The 19,825-nt window shown below is 28.0% G+C and overlaps 1 protein-coding gene across 1 annotated transcript in view; it reads left to right on the forward strand.

Moving 5' to 3' along the window:
- LOC101238853 (ankyrin repeat and LEM domain-containing protein 2) overlaps nucleotides 1-19,307 on the forward strand; it is a 34,229-nt gene extending 14,922 nt beyond the window's left edge. Inside the window, exons 5-8 of the mRNA XM_065810852.1 lie at nucleotides 11,772-11,860; nucleotides 12,348-12,854; nucleotides 12,945-13,076; nucleotides 18,833-19,307. Of these exons, the coding sequence (XP_065666924.1) occupies nucleotides 11,772-11,860; nucleotides 12,348-12,854; nucleotides 12,945-13,076; nucleotides 18,833-18,920 (816 nt within the window). The 3' untranslated portion in view covers nucleotides 18,921-19,307. The remainder of the gene's footprint in view (nucleotides 1-11,771; nucleotides 11,861-12,347; nucleotides 12,855-12,944; nucleotides 13,077-18,832) is intronic.
- The last annotated feature ends 518 nt before the right edge of the window (nucleotides 19,308-19,825 follow it).

Below are 19,825 nucleotides of genomic sequence, written 5' to 3' on the forward strand. Positions count from 1 at the left end.
CTTCCTGTTTCTAAATGGTCAGAACACATAAAACAAATGTTATTTTTGAACAGTTCAAGTGCAGCTAGAGCTGAATTTTTCAACTTGTTGGAACATTTAGTTAATAACAATTCTCTAGTGATGTCTAATATACAAAATAAGGAGTAAACATATTCTACCATGTTTGCTTCTTATTTTGCTCCATGTTTTGCAAAATAAGAAGCAAACATATTCTACTACTTGGTTCAGTTAACCCTCCCCTTGATAGTATTTCCATATAAAGTGAAAATATTTTGTTAGTTAGAAGAAGATGACACAAAGAACATTAAAATTTGGACTTAACTTTTTTTGTTATATACCCAGCAACATGAATAACAACTTCCTTTCGACTCTTACATAAATCATATTCTTCTGCTTCATTTTGTAATAAAAGTAAATCTGCTTCTAGTCCTTTTGCATCATTATTTACTGGTACTTCATGATCAAACCATGTATTCAATGCTTGAGTTTCTTTAATTAGAGATTTTATACTGATTATTTTTTCAGAACTTTCAACTTCATGCAAACTAACCAGAAGCCACTCATCTGCCTAAGTTTCCCAAAATGTTTTTCAAGAGGATCAGTTTGAAATCTGCTGGTTAAAATGTAATCATATCCTTCTGAAAGTAAATCTTCAATTAAAGATGCAGTTTCTTTTAATGTGACAGTTAATGGATTTAATGTCTGAGCTGAAAGTGACAATTTGTGACATCCCTGTAAATTTGTATTATACCATTCACTTACATATTGAGCAAAAGCATTTAAAAATTCAGGCTTTTGTTCATTTGCAACAACAGCATTTCCTATTTTATTATTAGTATTATAAATATTCTTTGAATTTGAAATTGTCCACCAAGTCTTTATTAAATAACTTTTAATGGCAGAATATGTTGACTCGTGGAAAATTTACAAAGCCAGTTTAACACTGTTTATTTTTTCCTGGTTGTAAACCAGTTGGAGTAAGTTTGTAAGCTCTCTTTAAATTAGCAGGCAGTAAGTTATCGTTTTCATTAACTTGGTGAAATAACTGCTGATGAATCTCCAGCTTCAACATTAATTGAATCCTCAAATTTATCAAAATTTGGAAAAATAAACCTCTTTGAATGTAATAAATTATTTCTGATATTTTTTAAAATATGCCCACTATCAAATAATGTATAAATTTTATTTTGTCCATAATAAAAAAAAATTTTCTGTTGAGTTGTACATTTTTATGAGTTTTTTAAATGCAAGTGTATTAGTTAAATGGTTGTTTGTGATGATAGCACGAATTTTGAAATTAGCATCAAAAAGATTTGTTAGACACTCATCAATTTCAGTCATCAACTGATTTCCAGAAATAACTGTTTCAAGATATGCTTCAACAACAAAAGGTATAGAACATTTAAAACCAACTAACATAAAAACTAGAATTCCTGAATAAAATTTCATCTTTTCAACAATTTCAACAAATTTACCACCATGATATTGAACACTTTTTTTGCAAATACATTTCATTAATTAACAAAACTGAATCTGAGCTTATTTTTTCTTTAATTAATATTTTTTTATAAATATTAATTAAAGAAAATAAAGACTTTTTAATAAATATTTTAATGCTTTGATTGGTTCAATTTTGAACCAATCAAAGTATTAAAACCACCTTGTGATAATGCTTATAAATATGAAAATGAAGGAAAAAGAAATTCATCTAATAACAAGTTGTAGGCTTGACTAGAGGTATGTTGTAGAACCAAAGCAAACCGAATATGTTCATTACTATATAACTCTCTGCCATTCATAATACATAAAACTATAAAGTTCACTTTAAATATTTTTTTCTTTTTCTTCAACCCGATTTCTCATATAAGAAACTAAGTTTTCTAACATGCTTACACTTGTCAGTGTAAACTTATTGTTTTGACGAAACCATTGGGGAAGAGGTATCAAATTTCCTTTAGGTATAGTTTTAGTATCAACATTAATGCTTTCAATGTTAGTTGATGATGTTATATTTTCAATAATAACACGATAATAAATAACGCCACCATATATTTTCTTAAATTAAAAATTTTGATGAGAAACTTGTTCTGTCCAGTCATTGATTAAACAAATCTTATCTAGTTTGTTGAAAACCACTGTTTCATCTAGCAATCAATGATATTAAGGTCTTCTCTTAGAAATCTTTCTTTAAGCTGTAGGTGTAAGAAGTGAAAAAAATAATCTTTATTTATATGAATTGTTGGAATAGGATTCTTTGTAAAGTCTAGAGTATTTTGTTTTCCTCATTTAATAAATTTTTCTTTGAAATGAATAATACATATTCCAGAGAATTTAGATGGTTTCCAATTAATTCTGTTTATAAACTTGATCCACCGGGAGCATGAATCTATGTCTGAGGGAAAATTAAATACTGTTTTAGTAATAAAACCCTCTTCAGTATTGTAATTTTTTTTCTTTTTGTAACCGCTTCTGCAAGCAAATACACAACACTTTTTAGGCATTTTATAAGACAAATAAATAATGTAAAAAGATAAAATGAAAATTTATTTTCATTCCAATTACTATAGTTGTAATTCTTTTGAGAACCACTTTAGGCAAATAAAAAACTTGACTAAAAACTGGCCTGCTAATTATCGGACTTGTATGTAACAAGTCCGGCCGTGTATTTAAGTAGGCCATGGGCAAATGCAGACGTTTGATAGAAAAAATGGCAAACTCTGCATTTGGTTTTCTTCTAAATGTTCATAAGTTAGTCAATTTGTCAAACCCTGTTTCTAAATTTTTTGCCAGCCTAATGCCAACCTAAATCAGTTTTAGGTCTGCAATTTTTCGCTGACCTTATTTTTCTTAATTTGAATGGCTGGTTCTCAAATGTCATTTTTGACAAAATAAAAAATGTATCCAAACTTTGATCTGGCTTTTCTTAAATAACTACTTTTATTAAAAAAGCACTTTTGTTTTCACTGACAAATTTATTTTTATATTTTATTATTACCAAAAATAGTATTTTTTGTCATAAGATTTCATTAGAATGACTTGTTTTTAACAAACCCCCAGCTGGGTTCACTTCTCTCCTTTAAACTGACCAAGTGTTCTTAAATCTTTTCATCATTGAAATTCTTTTTTATAAAAAGAAGTTGTCTGACATATTAAAGAAGGGAAAACCAAACATTAAGGGTGGAATGCAAGAAGCGAACTTGAGTCAAGTTCGACTTGAACTTTACATTGTAACCAATAGCGGCAGAGTATGGGTTTTCCCCTCAAAAAATACTCTGCCGCTATTGGTTACAATGTAAAGTTCAAGTCGAACTTGACTCAAGTTTGCTTCTTGCATTCCACCCTATAATATAATTTAACTTTAACAATAATACTTATTTTTATTCAAGTCAAAGAAAAATGCTTTAATCAGAGCAGATTTCTTTAAAGAATAAAAAAATCAACAATTCGAAACTTTCTCTTGCAAAAAAAAAAATTGGATAAAAAATGAAAAAGGTTTTTGTTAATACTTTGATAAATAATTTGTTTAAATAACTCTAAACTTATTTTCTAAAGTTTTATTTAATATTTGAACACAACTTGTCTCAGCACTTTGGAATCCCTTTAAGAAAATACACTAGGATCCAACTTATTCATAGAAATCCGATACATACTGCAAAAAGCTATCTTGCACACTTTTTTTCTAACGGTGTTTATCTAAGGTAATTTTTCAGGTTTTTTTTGACATGAATGCAAATTTTCTCAACACTTTGAGATCCCTTTAAAAAAAAGACAGCCACATAGATTGCAATGCATTACTTGATGATACATGAAATAAAGTATGGAAGCATATCAAGTTATTTTCTGTTAAGTATGTGCACTACTATAATGAAGTTAGATCATCCTGGAAAATTTTATGTTATTATTTGATAGAAAGCAAATCAATATCTGTGGCTTGTGTAAAGAATTGAAGATAGAATTAAAAATCCACACATTAATAACGATTCAAAAAAGTCTACCAAGCAGACATTGTGATCCACAATAGTCAAGCAAATTAATTTTACAAAAAGATACAGGAAGTTAAAACTAAGTGCAGGATTAGTTCAAATGTGTATGGGATAGTATTTGATTTAATGCAAAATTTTTCATTCCCACATCCCTGTCCATGAAATTTTTTATCTTTGTTAAGGATGGCATATTTACACAGTTAACGACCATATATAATTTTGCATATATGATCTTTAAACTTGTGAAGAAGTTGTTAACAAAGGTCCCAATGAAGTATGTACTGAAGTTATCCTGGATTATAATAAAAAGTATATTGGCAGTGATGTCTAAAAACTGCACATACTTTCAGATGGTTTTGTCAAACAGAATCAGAATCATGCCATGGTCCAAGAGACATTTGAAAAAATGGCATAATTTAGACACCAATCGAGTTTGGAATTCTTATAGCTAAGGCTAACAGAAACTTTAAAATAAGAAGGCCTAAAACTAAAGATATTATTGACATATAAAAATGATGTCCAACCATTATAAGAAACTGGTGATATCTATGGATTATTGTGGCAGAAGAATATCCAAGGAGAAAAAGTAATTAATGGTATTTATAAAATGTCACATTTGACATTCTCTAAAACCACACCTGGTCTAGTGACAAAACAAGAATCCATAGATTTTTTAGTCAGTCTGGTCTTATCATCAAGTAATACTCATGCATGTCCTGGCAAAAGTGCCGATCAATTAAAAAAAATCTGATATTTAAAAAATATGTACAAAAAATTATGTTCAATGTTCAATAGCATAGTATAAAAACTTCTATACAGGGAGTTTTGCATAAACTAACTTTGACAAACTTCTATGCAGAGGGTTTTGCATGGCATAACTTCAAAAAACTTCTATACAGAGGCTTATAACTTCGACAAACAATGAATATCAAGAAATAAAAGACAATTATTAGTTTTCTGATAATCTTTGGATTTGTATGTACAAAAAATGATTTAATTTCAAAAAAGGCATGAGTCCAGAATTTCAAATTATATGATGTATATATTTTTTTAATAAATAAAATTCTCAAAAATATATTTTTTTATTCATCTACTCCAACATTTAGTTTCATAAGTAACTTAGACTTTATTTATAAAAAACATATTTTTGTTGATCCTGAAAAGTTTGAATTAATGAACTCACGTCCTTCTCGAAATGGCAGGTTCAATTATTGCGGTTTGTTAGACAAAATAAATCGAAGCAAAATTTTCTTGTTCTTTTTACAGACATGATAAAGATGTTGATTGCCCATTCTGCAGTCTGATTTGTTCTAGGAATTTCCAGTCTCAAGGTTCTGCCTTCCAAAACTTTTTCATGTTTAATGCTTTTTGTTGTTATTAAATGATAAATAACTAAAAAAGATTTTTTTTTAATGTTTATAACAAAAATAAAAAAGTTTTAAACGAGGTCTGCACTAAACACCATATTATTTGTAATACTTGAAAAGAAAGGTTATTGTATTAAAATTGTTTTTTACTATTATATTAAAGTTTCCAAACTGATTTTTTTTTTGTAATAAAAAAAAGTTTAGAAATGTTAATAAAAATCTTTTGTTTGTTATTGTTACGTCTTGTTTATTTTTTAATGAATCCTAAAAAATATGACTAATAGTGATTTATTATGATTTATACTGGTTTTGAAATGTTTGAAGAAATAGTAGTAAGTAGATATGTATGTGTGTGTATATATATATATATATATATATATATATATATATATATATATATATATATATATATATATATATATATATATATATATATGTATGTATGTATGTATATATATATATATATGTATGTATATATATATGTATGTATATATAAATATGTATATATATATGTATATATAAATGTATTAGGGTTGAGCTTTTAACGAAAATTTACCGGTAAATCGGTAAAATTGTTTTACCGATTTACCGGTAAAATGATGTCGCTAAATTTCGGCAAATATTGTTTTTTTAATAACGTTGAAGGATGCTTGAAATGGCTCAACCAATAAATTAAAAATTTAATTAAAAATTTAATTTTCATTTTCCTGTCAACAAAGCTGTTGTTTGTAATGCTTGAAAAGTGATTTTGTTGGTTTAGTTTTGTCTAAACACTTTAAGAAAAATGTTTTTACTATCTTGTGACTTATTTATCAATCAATGTATTTTGGAAAACAATATTACATCCACGGTCATTTAAAAATAGTTATAAAACTAATATTAAGTAAATACCTATAAGTTGATATAAAAAAATATTTTTTAACACAAATAATAATAAAAATGATGAACAATGAATTAGTAATAATGATAACACTATAATCATAAAAAATAATATATTGAGTATAATATTTATAAATTTACACTAAATAAAACCAATTAACTAAAATAAACAGAAAGAATTAAATAGTTTTAAATACTTAACATATATAAAAAGTAAAATAAAGAATAAGTACATCCGAGAAGATTTTTTAGATACAAAAAATTATAATAAACAATACCAAAAGAAGAGTGCAATTTTGAGACGTTTTGAAGAGAGAAGGCAGAGTGCAAACGGTAACCCTAATATATATATATATATAAATATATATGTATATATATATATGTATATGTATATTATTAGTTGCCTACACGATCGGTCCAATTTTTAAGCACATTATCGATTGTGTGCAGCTGTATTTCACCAATGGCTTCACGAATATTGTCCTTTAAAGCGCCAATTGTCTCTGGCTTGTCGGCGTAACACTTATCTTTGAGGGCACTCCACAAATAATAGTCCAACGGTGTCAAATTGCAGCTCTGAGGTGGCCAAACGACATCAGCTCTGCGGCTGATAATGCCATCTTCAAAAACAGGGCGCAAAACATCGAGTGTAGCTTCGGCTGTGTGGCACGTAGCGCCGTCCTGTTGAAACCAAATGTTGCCAATATCCTCCTCTTCAATTTTTGTGAACAAAAATTCGGTCAACATGGCCCGATAACGATCGCCATTGACTGTAACGGCCACTCCTTGCTCATTTTCGAAGAAAAATGGCCCAACTATGCCTCTGGACCAAAATCCGCACCAAAGTGACTCATTTTGGGTGCATCGGCTTTTCAATGTATGCGTGCGGGTTTTCTGTGCCCCAAATGCAACAATTTTACTTGTTTACATACCCGCCAAGATCAAAATGAGCTTCATCTGAAAAGATGATTTTTTTGGCAAAATCGGCATCTTTTGTAAGTCGATCGCAGGCCCACTTAGCGAAGCGAAAACGCATTGGATGGTCAGTTGGCTTCAACTCCTGAACCAATTGGACTTTGTATGGCGTCATACCAAGGTCTTTATGCAAAATTCGTCTCAATGATGTCTCCAAAATGTTCAATTGTTGAGAACGACGGTGAATTGATGTTGATGGTGCTTCACGCACACTTTCTGCCACAGCAGCAATATTCTCGGGTATACGCACTGTTTTTGGCTTTTCACGCTTTGGTTTATCGATGAAGATGCCAGTTTCTTTCACTTTTTTCACAAGATAACGAACATACGGAGCTGACGATGCTTCTCTTCTTTCAAAATCCGTACGCAATTTCCGCACACATTCTGCAACACTACCATGATTTTCAAAGTAATGTCGCAATATTTCCCAGCATTGTTCAAGCATATACACAACCATATTCGTTCAGTGGAAGGATAAAACGAATTATCTGTCAAATCAGACATGAGCTAAGTGTTACCATTCACAAAATAAGCACTAGTTGAAAAAAAAAAGTTAGATGGCGGACCCTTATATATATATATATATATATATATATATATATATATATATATATATATATATATATATATATATATATATATATATATATATATATATATACAGTTATATACATATAAGATTCTGATAGAGCTGCACCATTTTATAATAACGCTCTTGGTTCTTGCAGATGTAAAGATAAGATACATCATCTGGTTTAACCTGTGTATTCACTCAACTTTAGAACAAACCTAGCAAAAATATTTTTGGGTATAGTTATTAAATTTCAAGCTCAGATCTCTCTTGTGATGCAATTGATACATCCAGCCATTCACATTCTTCTTCATACTTATTTGGTTGATGTAGCTGTTCTATAAATAAATGGAAAAAATAATTAGGTGTAAAAGTTTGCATCAAGAATTTTATCGCTTCTTATAATAGGAATAGACACTAGTACTTCAATTGCATAATATATACCTTATGCAATTGCTGAAAAACTACTTCATGCTCACACATTTGAAAATGCATTAGAAAAAACATTATATACATCTTTAATGTAAAAACTCACCTAGAACTTTTCACCTAGGTATTAGCTTGAAATCTCATTTCTTTATTAAAGTAAGGCCAACTCTACTAAACTTATGAAATTAGTATCTGAGTAAAAAAATAATAGTTTAAACCCTATCTTTACCTATATTCAGGTTTAATTGGCTCCATTTTGTTAATATTCTTTAACAAAATGGAGTCAATTAAACCTGGTAGTAAATTTTGCAACTTATGTTTGATGGGAAAATGACATCTATTAAATTTGTTTAACAAATGAAATGACCTTACATAATGTGCTGTCATGAAAAGTAAGTTTCTAATTAAAAACTTTGATGTCACTAAAGTGGGCTCTCCATAGCATTTTTTGTATTTCTTTGTTATAACACCTGATGATTGTTATTACTCTTTAGAAATTGAATTTACTAAAAAACTAAAGAGAGATAAAATTCAATTGCTAAAAGATAATGTTGTTTGGTAACTGTTAAACTAGCCTTTTAAATTATTTTCTTCTGAAGCTTCCTTTTTTCTTATAGAATTCAAATTGCTTGTGGTTTGTAAATTTTTATGTACACAATGTAACTTTTGTTATATAGGCGAAACCACTTGCCATTTCAAGACATAGATATTTGAACAAGGGACAAAATGTCTCATTTATATTAATAAAAATCATTTCCTGCAATTTATTAAATTTGAGTTAAAACTTAAAAAAGTATGTTCATAGAATGGTTTAAACCTGTTTTGAATAAACAGGATGTCCTAATGACAATTAGTGCTTAATTTTTTAACTTTTCTTTGTCTATATTTAGTTATTTAATCTATTTTTCTGTAACTTCATATTTTGTTTAACTTTTAAAAAAGTTTTCAATAGTGTAATAGTGTCAACGCATGCAGTCTGCCTGGTCTTATTTAATTATATAATAAATAAAAGTTAAATATGTAATAAAATGAATCTTACTGGTGGCCTATTTTAATATACTTGTTGTTTTATTATTAATGAGTTATGGATAAAAAAAAATTTTATACAACACTTAAATACATGTATTTATGGCTTGGTGTTATTGAAACTGTCTGCTGTGTTGTTGACTTCGAACCCATCATTCTCGATTACATTTATGCTACTTTATATTTTCATAATTTTTTTTTTATAAATTATTGTTTTATAAACTTTTAAAAATAAATCACTGAGTTACTCTATAAACGCATTGAATTCAACCACCCACCCACCTCATGTACTTAAACAAATTTCTGTCTCCATTAATGATATACTACACCTAAATTCTTTTGATAAAAAAGTATTTATGTTATAAAAACTAGAATGCAAAGAAGCACTTAACCACAACTGTAACCAAAACAAAGAAGCACAAACAAACAAAACTTCTAATTACAACCCAAAAAATATTAGAAAATAAAAACAAAATTTAATTTGGTTTAATCCTTCATACAACAAAAGCATATTCACCAACATTCAACAAATTTTTGTTTGCAATTAGTAGATAATTTCCCACCCTAAAGCCCACTGCACAATCTATTGAATCAAAATACTTATAAAGCTTGCTAAGCGACTTATAAAGCTTGCTTATAGCTGCTTGAACAATATTCCAGAAATCATAAAAAACCACAACAACAACAGCAACAAAATCTAAATTTCAGGGATTATCTTTTTCCAGATATTTGCGGAATTCAGGATATTTTTCTCAACTTGTAGTTTTTCTGGATATCCAAAACATTTTCCATACATACAAGTTTAGGTGTATATTTTTTGTAATATATTTGTTTTTTAAGCTTTTTCACTAATCACTCATGCAAAAATCAAGAAAATTTTGGAAAAAATATTGGAAACAAATAAAAATATGACCTGGATGATCTTTGTAAATTTACTTCGTAAACTAAGGAATATCTACCAGTTGAAGAAAAATTGTAGAATGACAAATATAATTTACAAATGCACAACATCTCCTCCAAACACACCCAGTAAAGGTCACATTGATTTATCAGAGGGTGTGTGGAAAAAAGAGATAGGCATATTATAAACAATCATTTAAAAACAAAAATCTTGCAAATGCAACCACACTCTGAAAATATTTTTGGGTGACAAATTAATAAAGAAAAATTTAAAAAAACGCCTAAAGTTATAATGATCGATCCTAAAAAATATCCCTTTTAACAATAACATAAAAATAAGTGCTTCCTAATGCTAAATAAAAACCTAAAAAAACTAAACTTATTTCTTATTGCTGTCACAAAAATAAGTTTTTATTAAACAGCCACAAACCTAAAGATTAAGTTAAATGCAACAATCCACTGGGCATAATAGTGTATAAGCGTTATTTAAATATTTTTAACAGAAACAAAACTTTTTTAATGTTATGATTGCGAATAGCATGAAATTAATAGAAGTAAAAACAATGTAGTTTTATTGAAAATAAAACTGAAAATAATGTAGTTTTGAAAATAAAACTGAAAATAATGTAGTTTTGAAAATAAAGTTGAAAATAAAACTACATGATTTGTATATGTATATATATCTCACGCCTTCTATGGAGACATGTGCACGCCTTATATAACTATGCATATAATAGAACGATAAAGTGAATAAAAAATAAACCAGAAAAAATTAAAACATAAAATTAATATGTTTTTATTTTAATTTAAAAGTGTTTTGCTACAAACAATTTAGTAAAAAATTGAATTTCAAATGTTATTTAATCTAAGCTTAATTACTTTGAAACTTAATTATTTAAAATTTTAAAATTTGAACCCTCGATCAATGCCGATGTAACAATGACACATTTAATCAACCTATATGTTAAATCAATGTGGCAAATAAGGAAAAATTATGAAAAACAAAACTCTAATAAGCACTTTTTAAATAGTTTTGAAAGAAGAGGTAACAGCTCCGGAGAACACTACTGCGAGACTGTAACAGGTATGTTGTCTGGACCACAAACTGTGGAAGAATCTAAGCAGGAAATCACTTTAGATAGAGAAGTTGGAGTGATACAATATATGTCAAGCAATGAATCAACCTGTTTGTTGGCTATATCAGGTAGGATATGATTAGTGGAATCAAGAGATAAGATTGATGAAAAGTTCTTAGCAAACAAATCAGCTTTATCTTTAGGTGAGGTAACAAAATCTGAACCATGTAAGAGAGAAGGAATAACAGATTTGTCCTTTTTAGACACTGTTAAAGATTCTAATGTGATCTAAGATATAAATGTGTGTGTTTGTGTATGTGTGTTATTTATTTATAAATGCAGATTTGGCAAACTATGAATTATGTTTTTAAAATCAAATTAGAAAATAATATTTAAAATGGAAAAATTTGTTCCAAACTTTTCTTTTTGTAAATAGTTTATATGTTTTGTGTTTTTTATTCATAAAAAATTGCTTTAAAAGAAACTTTAAAAATTTGATGACAGTTTTGTGTTTTGTGTTAGAAAATGTTTCATTTCTTAAATTATTTTCTGATTATAATTTCAGGCTGTTCAGGTTTTTACGATTTGGAAAACGCAAAGAAAATCACCTGTGGCTTTATCAGATATTGATAAAGGCTTAGAGCGAATTGGACGGTCTAAACTTTTTATATGCATTTAAAATATTATATTTAAAGTTTGTTTTAATGTATTGCTGTACACAATCATTTGTAACACCACTAACATATGTAACACCACTAACATATATAACACCACTAGCATATGTAACACCGCTAGCATATGTAACACCACTAGCATAGGTAACACCATACTGTAACACCACTAGCATATGTATAACGCCACTGGTATATGTAACACCTCTGGCATATGTAACACCTCTGGCATATGTAACACCACTGACATATGTAACACCACTGGCATATGTAACACCACTAGCATATGTAACACCACTGGCATATGTAACAACACTGACATATGTAAAAATACTGGCATATGTAACAACTCTGGCATATGTAACTTAGTTGCATATGCCTGTGGTGTTACATGTTAGCTCAACCAAAAAAAACTAAAGAGTTAATTTTTTAAATTTATATTTTATTTGCATATTGTTTTTTTTTTGCAGAGATATTGCAGACAAAGAAAATGTTCCATTTACAGAATATTGGACATTTCTCAATGGTTTCTATAATTTGGCAACTAAAAAAGGTCTTGAGAAGTTAGAAGAATATTTAAATTTCAAGTCTGAAAATTCAATAAATCAGTCTGAAATGAGCTCATATGAATTTAAAACTTCAGAGAATTTTCTGGAAAAAAATGAAACAAACTTAAAAGACAATATCAAACGAAAGCTTAATTTTGAGGACGAAATCTCTGATAATAGACATTCTGAAGCAGTTTTTGACAATTGTTATAATGAATCTTTAGAGCATAATGATTGCTCTATTGATCTTGATTTTAAAGATTTGAGTGTTCTTTTTAAAGCTTTTACTAAAAGAATTATAGAGCCAAGTACATCAACCAATGGAAATGAACTGAATCAAGACAAGCTACCTTCTCCAGTACAAAAGCCAATTATCAATTCTAATAAAAATATTAAAAAAAAAAAAAGTCAGAAAGTTTTTATAGATGGGTTTGTTTTTTTATTTTTTTAGTACAATTTTTGTCACTTTTTTTCTATATATTTTTATAAATTTAACAAAAAAGGTATTATATATCATAGTGATATTCCCACCAAAGTTGATCTAGATGTATTCCGTGCAATTAAAGATGTTGTTATAGAACCTCTGCAATATCCTAACATCCACCATTGGAAATCTTACATTGAGTCTTACTCTGATACTTCAAAATTAAGGTGAGGAATTTTTCAATTTCAAAACTACAATATTAAGCTGAGGCCTGATACTGTAAGTGAAATTATAGGAAGTTGCACTGTAAAGGTTATTTTTAATTAGTTTTAATGTTGCTTTGACCACAAAAAAGTATTGAAGTAGTACGCTTTTTAGGGAGTTTTTTGCTTAAACTGTTGTCAGCGTTTTGTTGGCATTTTTGGTTAAATTTAAAATCAATGTATAATGCAATCTCTTTTAATGTTTTTGTGTCAGGTACTCTCGAGTCCTTAATACAAAAAAAAGGTGGGGGGGGGGGGGATTTTATTTCAGATCTATTAAAAGGAGGGGGGAAATTTTTTTATGTTACAATATAAGTATTTTTCTTAAAAAGTTGAGTTTATAAATCCGAACTAATATTTTATATATTTAAAATTATAATAACTATAATTCGTGGCTTGTGGTGAAATGCGCATTTTTTCTAACAGCTGTTTTTATCATAATCTCAATATACTTTAACATGCTCATATAAGTTTTACACTTTAGTGAGAAATAAATCAAAAGCTCATTCTCGCCAAATCAAGATTTACTAGGTCGGCGATTTTTAAAGCCTGTTTAAAAATTGTTTTTTAATTTTTGAGGCCGATTTTTACTGATTTTTTTTTTTTTTTTGGTTTTGAGATAAAAAGTTTTTGCTAACAACGAGTAAAAATTAAAAAAACAGAAGTGTCTTAATAAATTTGGAGTGGGTTGGAAAATTTTCCAAAATAATTATAAACACTTCCTCCCCCCTCCCTTCCCTTTATTAAGGATTCGAGAGTACATCAATAGAAATCATTCTTAATTAGAATAATAAAGATTAAAAAAAAATGTGTTTGTTATCTTTATAATAAAAAGTTATATATATCTATAATAATGTAATTTAATATCAACTATTATATTTTTTTCATTATAATAGATTTTTGTTGGTTGCATAGAATTTATGCTTAAATAGTTTTTAATAAAAAGTCTTCAGTAAACTTCCTGAGTTTTTATTTTTTATTTGATTTCAATTTTACTTTGTTGTAAATAAACTTGTATTGTGTAATCACAAAGTTGAGTTTTGAGTTATCGATTAAGATAATCGGTAGTCCGTAATAAGTTTTTTGGATATTTTTTTCGGGTGAAAATGATGAAGAAAAAAGTTTAAACGCCTGACTATTAAAATATGTCTAATAAGAAACGGTTTATTTAAAAATAAATTAATTAAATGAAAAAAACTGAAATGTTGTTTAGGGTCGTCCATAAAGTACGTACGCTTTTTATTCGCCACCCCCCCCCCCCACCTTCCACCCCCCGCATTTTGCCATACGCTTTTTTGAGAACCCTCTACCTCCCTAAAAGTACCTACGCTTTTAATCTACCAACCCAACATTTTATGATTTTTTTTAATTAAGTGTCTCCATACTTTTATAATTGCACCCCCCCATCTCATATACGCCATTTGCAGACCCCCTCTTCCTCTCCGAGCGTACGTACTTTATGGATGATCCCTTTCAAATGTGAAAAGGTGTTAAAAATTATTTTTAAGTAACTTTAGTTACAAAGAGATGTTTGTAAAGAGATAACGGCGGCCCTGTTTGTTGTAGCCGATATCTGTTTCGTGTCGTTTCTTTTCGTCAATCTTAACCAAGGTTTCATTACCTAGAACAAAAAAGTTGAAAGCCAAAACCGCAAAGAAACATTTTATAAAAAGAAAAATATTCTATTATTCTCTCTCAATCTTTAATCAAATTTTACTTAGTTGAATGTTTAAAACACTGTTTTTAATTTTTTGAATATTTTTCATTATACCGTAATATCGCCTAAGTTCGGTCACTTAAGCTTTGAACATTTATTTTATTACGCATAAATAAAAAGTTTTCAACTTTTTTTCATGAAACAGAGAAATTTATATTGATAATTGATATTAAAAAATTAAAAAGTGAAATATATAAACTAGTACTCAGCAATTAATTTCAAATGAAAACATCTACTTTCGCCGAACTTTCAATACCATCTCAAAGTTTGGCCGCTATATAAATACTCATGACGTATCACAAACTTAACGTCACAATTAATGAAAACTAATTTTTAAATGTTGTTTTATTGTAAAATTATGATATAAGTTCAGATAATACCATTAACTAAGGAGGGCGTCGCATTGGGCTTAAAAAAAAGTCTTTTGGGGGCACCAAAGAAAACAAAAAGGAGCACATAAAAAAGGCCTTTTAGTAGTATTTTCTAATTTTTATTGTGATTAGTCAACTATTTTATTACTTTGGCCATTATCACATTTGCTATGCCACTGGCAAATAAAATTAAAAATATATTTTTCAATTTATTTAAAAAGGTTTTTTCAATTAACAAAAAAACATTACTTTGCTTTAAATGAACTTTGTATGTTTATTGGCAATTCTTGCACGTATTGTTGACCATAGTAGAACAGCAAGATCCACACAACCAATCGTCACAGGATTCGCAACGCATCCATAATTGTCGTTGAGTTGTAATTTTATCTCCAAAAAAAATTTCACAAGCTTGATATTTTTTAGAACTCAAAGAACTGTCAGTTAGTTTTGAAATTATGAACAAATTCCAATAAAGTACCATGGTGTTTATCCGTTATAAAATTTTCAAGATTTACTGGTAAAGTTACAGGTAAAGTTACCGGTAAATTTTACATTCGCAACACTTATCAACATTTTGCAATATTACTGCTAATTGTCTCCTTCGTTGTTTATCCGTGAATGACCGAAGTTAGAGTATTTCAAAATTTCACTAATTTTTATAAAAAAGTAGTTAATTTTCAAAAATTAATAATTTTTTTTGTAAATATAATTAGTTTGGTGATTCTTAATAATACTAAGATTAAATATGATCATTTATTTTAATAATTTGCTTATTTTAGATTTTAATAGTATGCATTTTTTCAAATTGTTGTTTTGCTGAAGAATTATTTTAGCAGGTTGCATATAAACATTATTTTTTTTAAAATTCATATTTACGAATTAATTACAAATATTATTTGAGAAAAAAAAGTTTGTAAAACCTAAGTTTTGCATGCTTTTTTTTTAAATGACCGAATTTACATGGTGACCGAACTTAGGCGATTTTACGGTATTAAGACTTCTTTTTTTTTTCGAAAAAAAAAAAAGAATTTCCACGTGCATCATTTCTGCGTGCATCATTAAGTGCATTCTTATAAAGATTTTTCACGTGCCTCTTAATGTTTTTTATTTTGTTAATTTTTACAAATGAAAAACAAAAGAGATTTAGTGTTAATATTAATTTGTCTGCTCGCTCACGCGCTTCAAAATGCAACAATGTTTAAAAAACAGTAAAGTTGCACTTATAAATATTAAATCGCGTGTCGGTTTTTTTTCATTAAGTTTAATAAAGTTTTGTAAAAGGCATCTTAGGGTACTCATTATTAAACGAAGTGTATACTACTTTAAATGCTTTTTAAAGGTTTTTTTTAAATAATTGCCAGGAATAAAATCTTCATAGTTCAAAATATGATTTTATTAATAAACACGCTTTTGTAAGTAACAAACTGTCTGGTCTATTGACAAGCATTTTTTATTTATTTTAGTCGCCCTCGGAGAAAACGAGTCGTCCCGTGCCACCGGATGGCCATGAGGGTACATCCTTGATACTTTTTTTAACTCTAACTGAAAGCATTGATAACCAACTTATTATCCATTACTATTTGCTTCAGGTTCTCAATTCTCTCCATTAGCTTTGAGTTCAAGATGAAGTCAACCATTTAATAATAAATCAAGGATTTTACAGCAACGTAAAAGTTTTTGAGAAATTAAGAGAAATAACTTAAGAGAAACATCTAGGAAAGAGCAGAGCTTTAAAGCTGAAGAGAGATGAAACAGTTACAAACCTAATAATGTTGCATTATGGAATCTGGAAGAATCCTTTGTGCTGCAATTAGGTTTTTTGTTTTTGTTGCTGTTTTTTATCTTGACTAAATTTTCCTTGAGTTTCCTCATGCAAGCAGCTGTTTTTCTATTGATGTTCATTGATAAAAGAGAACCAGGGGATCAGTTTCTGCATCTTACATAATGACAAATAGGGCTGATCAAATAATGATCAATATAAATTATTTAAATAACAAATTGTTTTTGAAAAGTTATTTATATAATTCTAACAATTTAAACAATTATGGTATTAATTGTTTCTTTTGTTTTTAGTACAAAGTAAAATGGTGCGTGGTGAAAACTAAAGTCAGCCATTTATGGGCTGATTTTCTAGTAACTAATGCACTAATGTAATACTATCATGGGCGCCGGCTTTTTTCTGATGTTTCAGATAGGACACTTTCACACATTGTGCAAAATCTAAACTTAAGTATGTTCATACCTATGCCAAATGAGGAGGCCTTGCAAAAATTTGGAATGGCAGAGGCCTAGAAACTAAAAAGCTCTAAAACGCTTAACCAACCCTTCTCCCCTCCCCTGTCCAAACGTAAGGGCACTGATGTAGTAAAATTTTCAACTTTACTAGCTTAACTAAATTTAAATTTATCGACAGATTTTAAATTTCGTAAAAAAATATTGAAAAATACAGTTATGACTATGCAAATTTATCGACCCATCCCCCCACTCCTACCAAAATGAGAGGGATCGGAAAATTGACATGGTCTTAACTTTTTATATAGTTTATATATATTTTTTAAAGTTTCTATATTTTTATATAGTCAAAGTCATCAGCTAAATCTTTCTTGCTCATTCCAAAAGCGTGCTTTTTATTATCTATTAATTGGAATTTTTAAGTTTTATGCTGTTCAAGTATTTTAATATCAATACTTTCCTCCTATTTAAAAATTGGATTATGATCAACTGCAACAAATCTGGCAAGAACAACCTCATGTGAATTAATTTTGATTTTAAGACAAGCAGTAATTGAAATCTCTCTTTTTTCTAACTGATTTCTGTTTCTTAAACTCCAAAAGTTTTTTAATTTTAATATTTTCAACTTTATCAAGATGATATATCCTTGAGTTTGCGTCTGCCGACTGAAATGTTGAAGAGCAATTTTTGTACTTGACAATTGAACCATTTGAATGAATTAAAACATGTTTCCGACCTCAAAACGTTTTTCAGTGGGTGCAATCCACTGATTTTTCATTTTCAAAAACTTATAATTCAAATTTATTATTTCTTCTAAACAAAACTAAAAGTAAGTTTAATATTTTGTTCAATTTTATAATGAAAAAGTATGTTGCCACTACTCAGTCAAGAGAAGCCTCAGGTTGACTGAACAAGCGAGAATAAAATAAATTTGTTGGGTGAACAAGCGAGTATAAAATAAACAAAAAGTTTTAACTGAAATGAAAAAATGACAGAAAAAAATTTACGTTCTCAACATTTTTTTTTTTTTATTTAACTGTTTAATGCGCAAAAATTATTATTTGAATTATTTAAATCATAAAATTAATTAAGCAATTTCAAATTAAAAAAATTATTTGATTATTTAAATAATTATTTATTTGATAACTTTTATTTAATAATAGCCCTAATGACTAAAGCTGCAGTTGATTAAATTTTTTCTAGGTGGTTATTTTTATTTATCGTCGTCAGTTTTAAACCTTAAAAAAAAATATTTTAAATTTTACGTTTCAAACAATTTTTTATAATTTTACGTTTTAAACCGTGTTTATTCAGTTTATCTTTCAGTATAAAAAAAATTATTTGTAGTTTTGTATTTTATTACAAAACTACAAATAATTTTAAAGATAATTTGTTTTTAGCTGGCCAAGTCCTGGTTCACCGCGCTATCACAAAAATAAAAAGAGAACGGCATTACCAAGTGTTGAAGACAGTGATAATGGTTTTTAGTTATTTTTTATTTTTTTCTATTTTTTTTTCCAAATCATTGACTTGGTTTTATTGTTTTGTTTCAAATTTAAAGTTTTAAGCATGTTTTTAAATTCATTTAATATTTAAAAAAAAAATTATTTTTGATTTTTTTTTCGAAAATTTTTTTTAATAATTTTTAATTAGAAAGTCATTTGATTTTTGAATTTGTGGGATTGAGTTACGTTTTTATTGTCGAAATTTTTTTTTTTTGAATATCTTTACTATGTTTTCTGTCAATTGCATATTTTATTTTAAAAGTTCTTTTTTAATATATTTTAAATTTTATTTTAAGCTTTTTGCTATTCTTGTTAATAGAGATGTTTATTTATTTTATGTTTAAACACAAAATATATTTATACAAGATTATTTTAGAAGGTTTATTTACTATTAAAAATATAAATAAAATAGTTTTACTATACTTACATAATAAATGATTACAGATAAGTAAATATAAATAAAGACTTTATAAAAAAAATAAAAGTGATATTTACAGGTAATGGTCAAAATAAGGCCAGTATGTTGTAATCAATTTGTAGCGTCAGCTTTTCTGGCTCTTTACACAGTTTTATATTTACCATACGGCACCAAACGTTAAATGTTGAACCCGTCTGCAAAACTCTCTAAGTCCGAGTAAATTGATTTTGAGAAATTTTCGAAGGAAAACTGGCCCACGTCTAAGTAGCGCTCCCAAAAAAAAATTGTGTTCGTTGAATTTGTATCATTAAATAGACACTATAAAATCACGTGCATAAAAAAAATGCAACTCTACAGGATCTCGAAATAAATCTTTTTGAAATATAGACTTAGCTTATTTTGATAATGTCAGTTGGACTTTTTTGAGATTATTATGAAAAATTATTGAGATAATTATGAAAATGTTTGGT

This window comes from Hydra vulgaris, chromosome 11 (genome assembly GCF_038396675.1).
Source record: "Hydra vulgaris chromosome 11, alternate assembly HydraT2T_AEP".
Taxonomy (NCBI): domain Eukaryota; kingdom Metazoa; phylum Cnidaria; class Hydrozoa; order Anthoathecata; family Hydridae; genus Hydra; species Hydra vulgaris.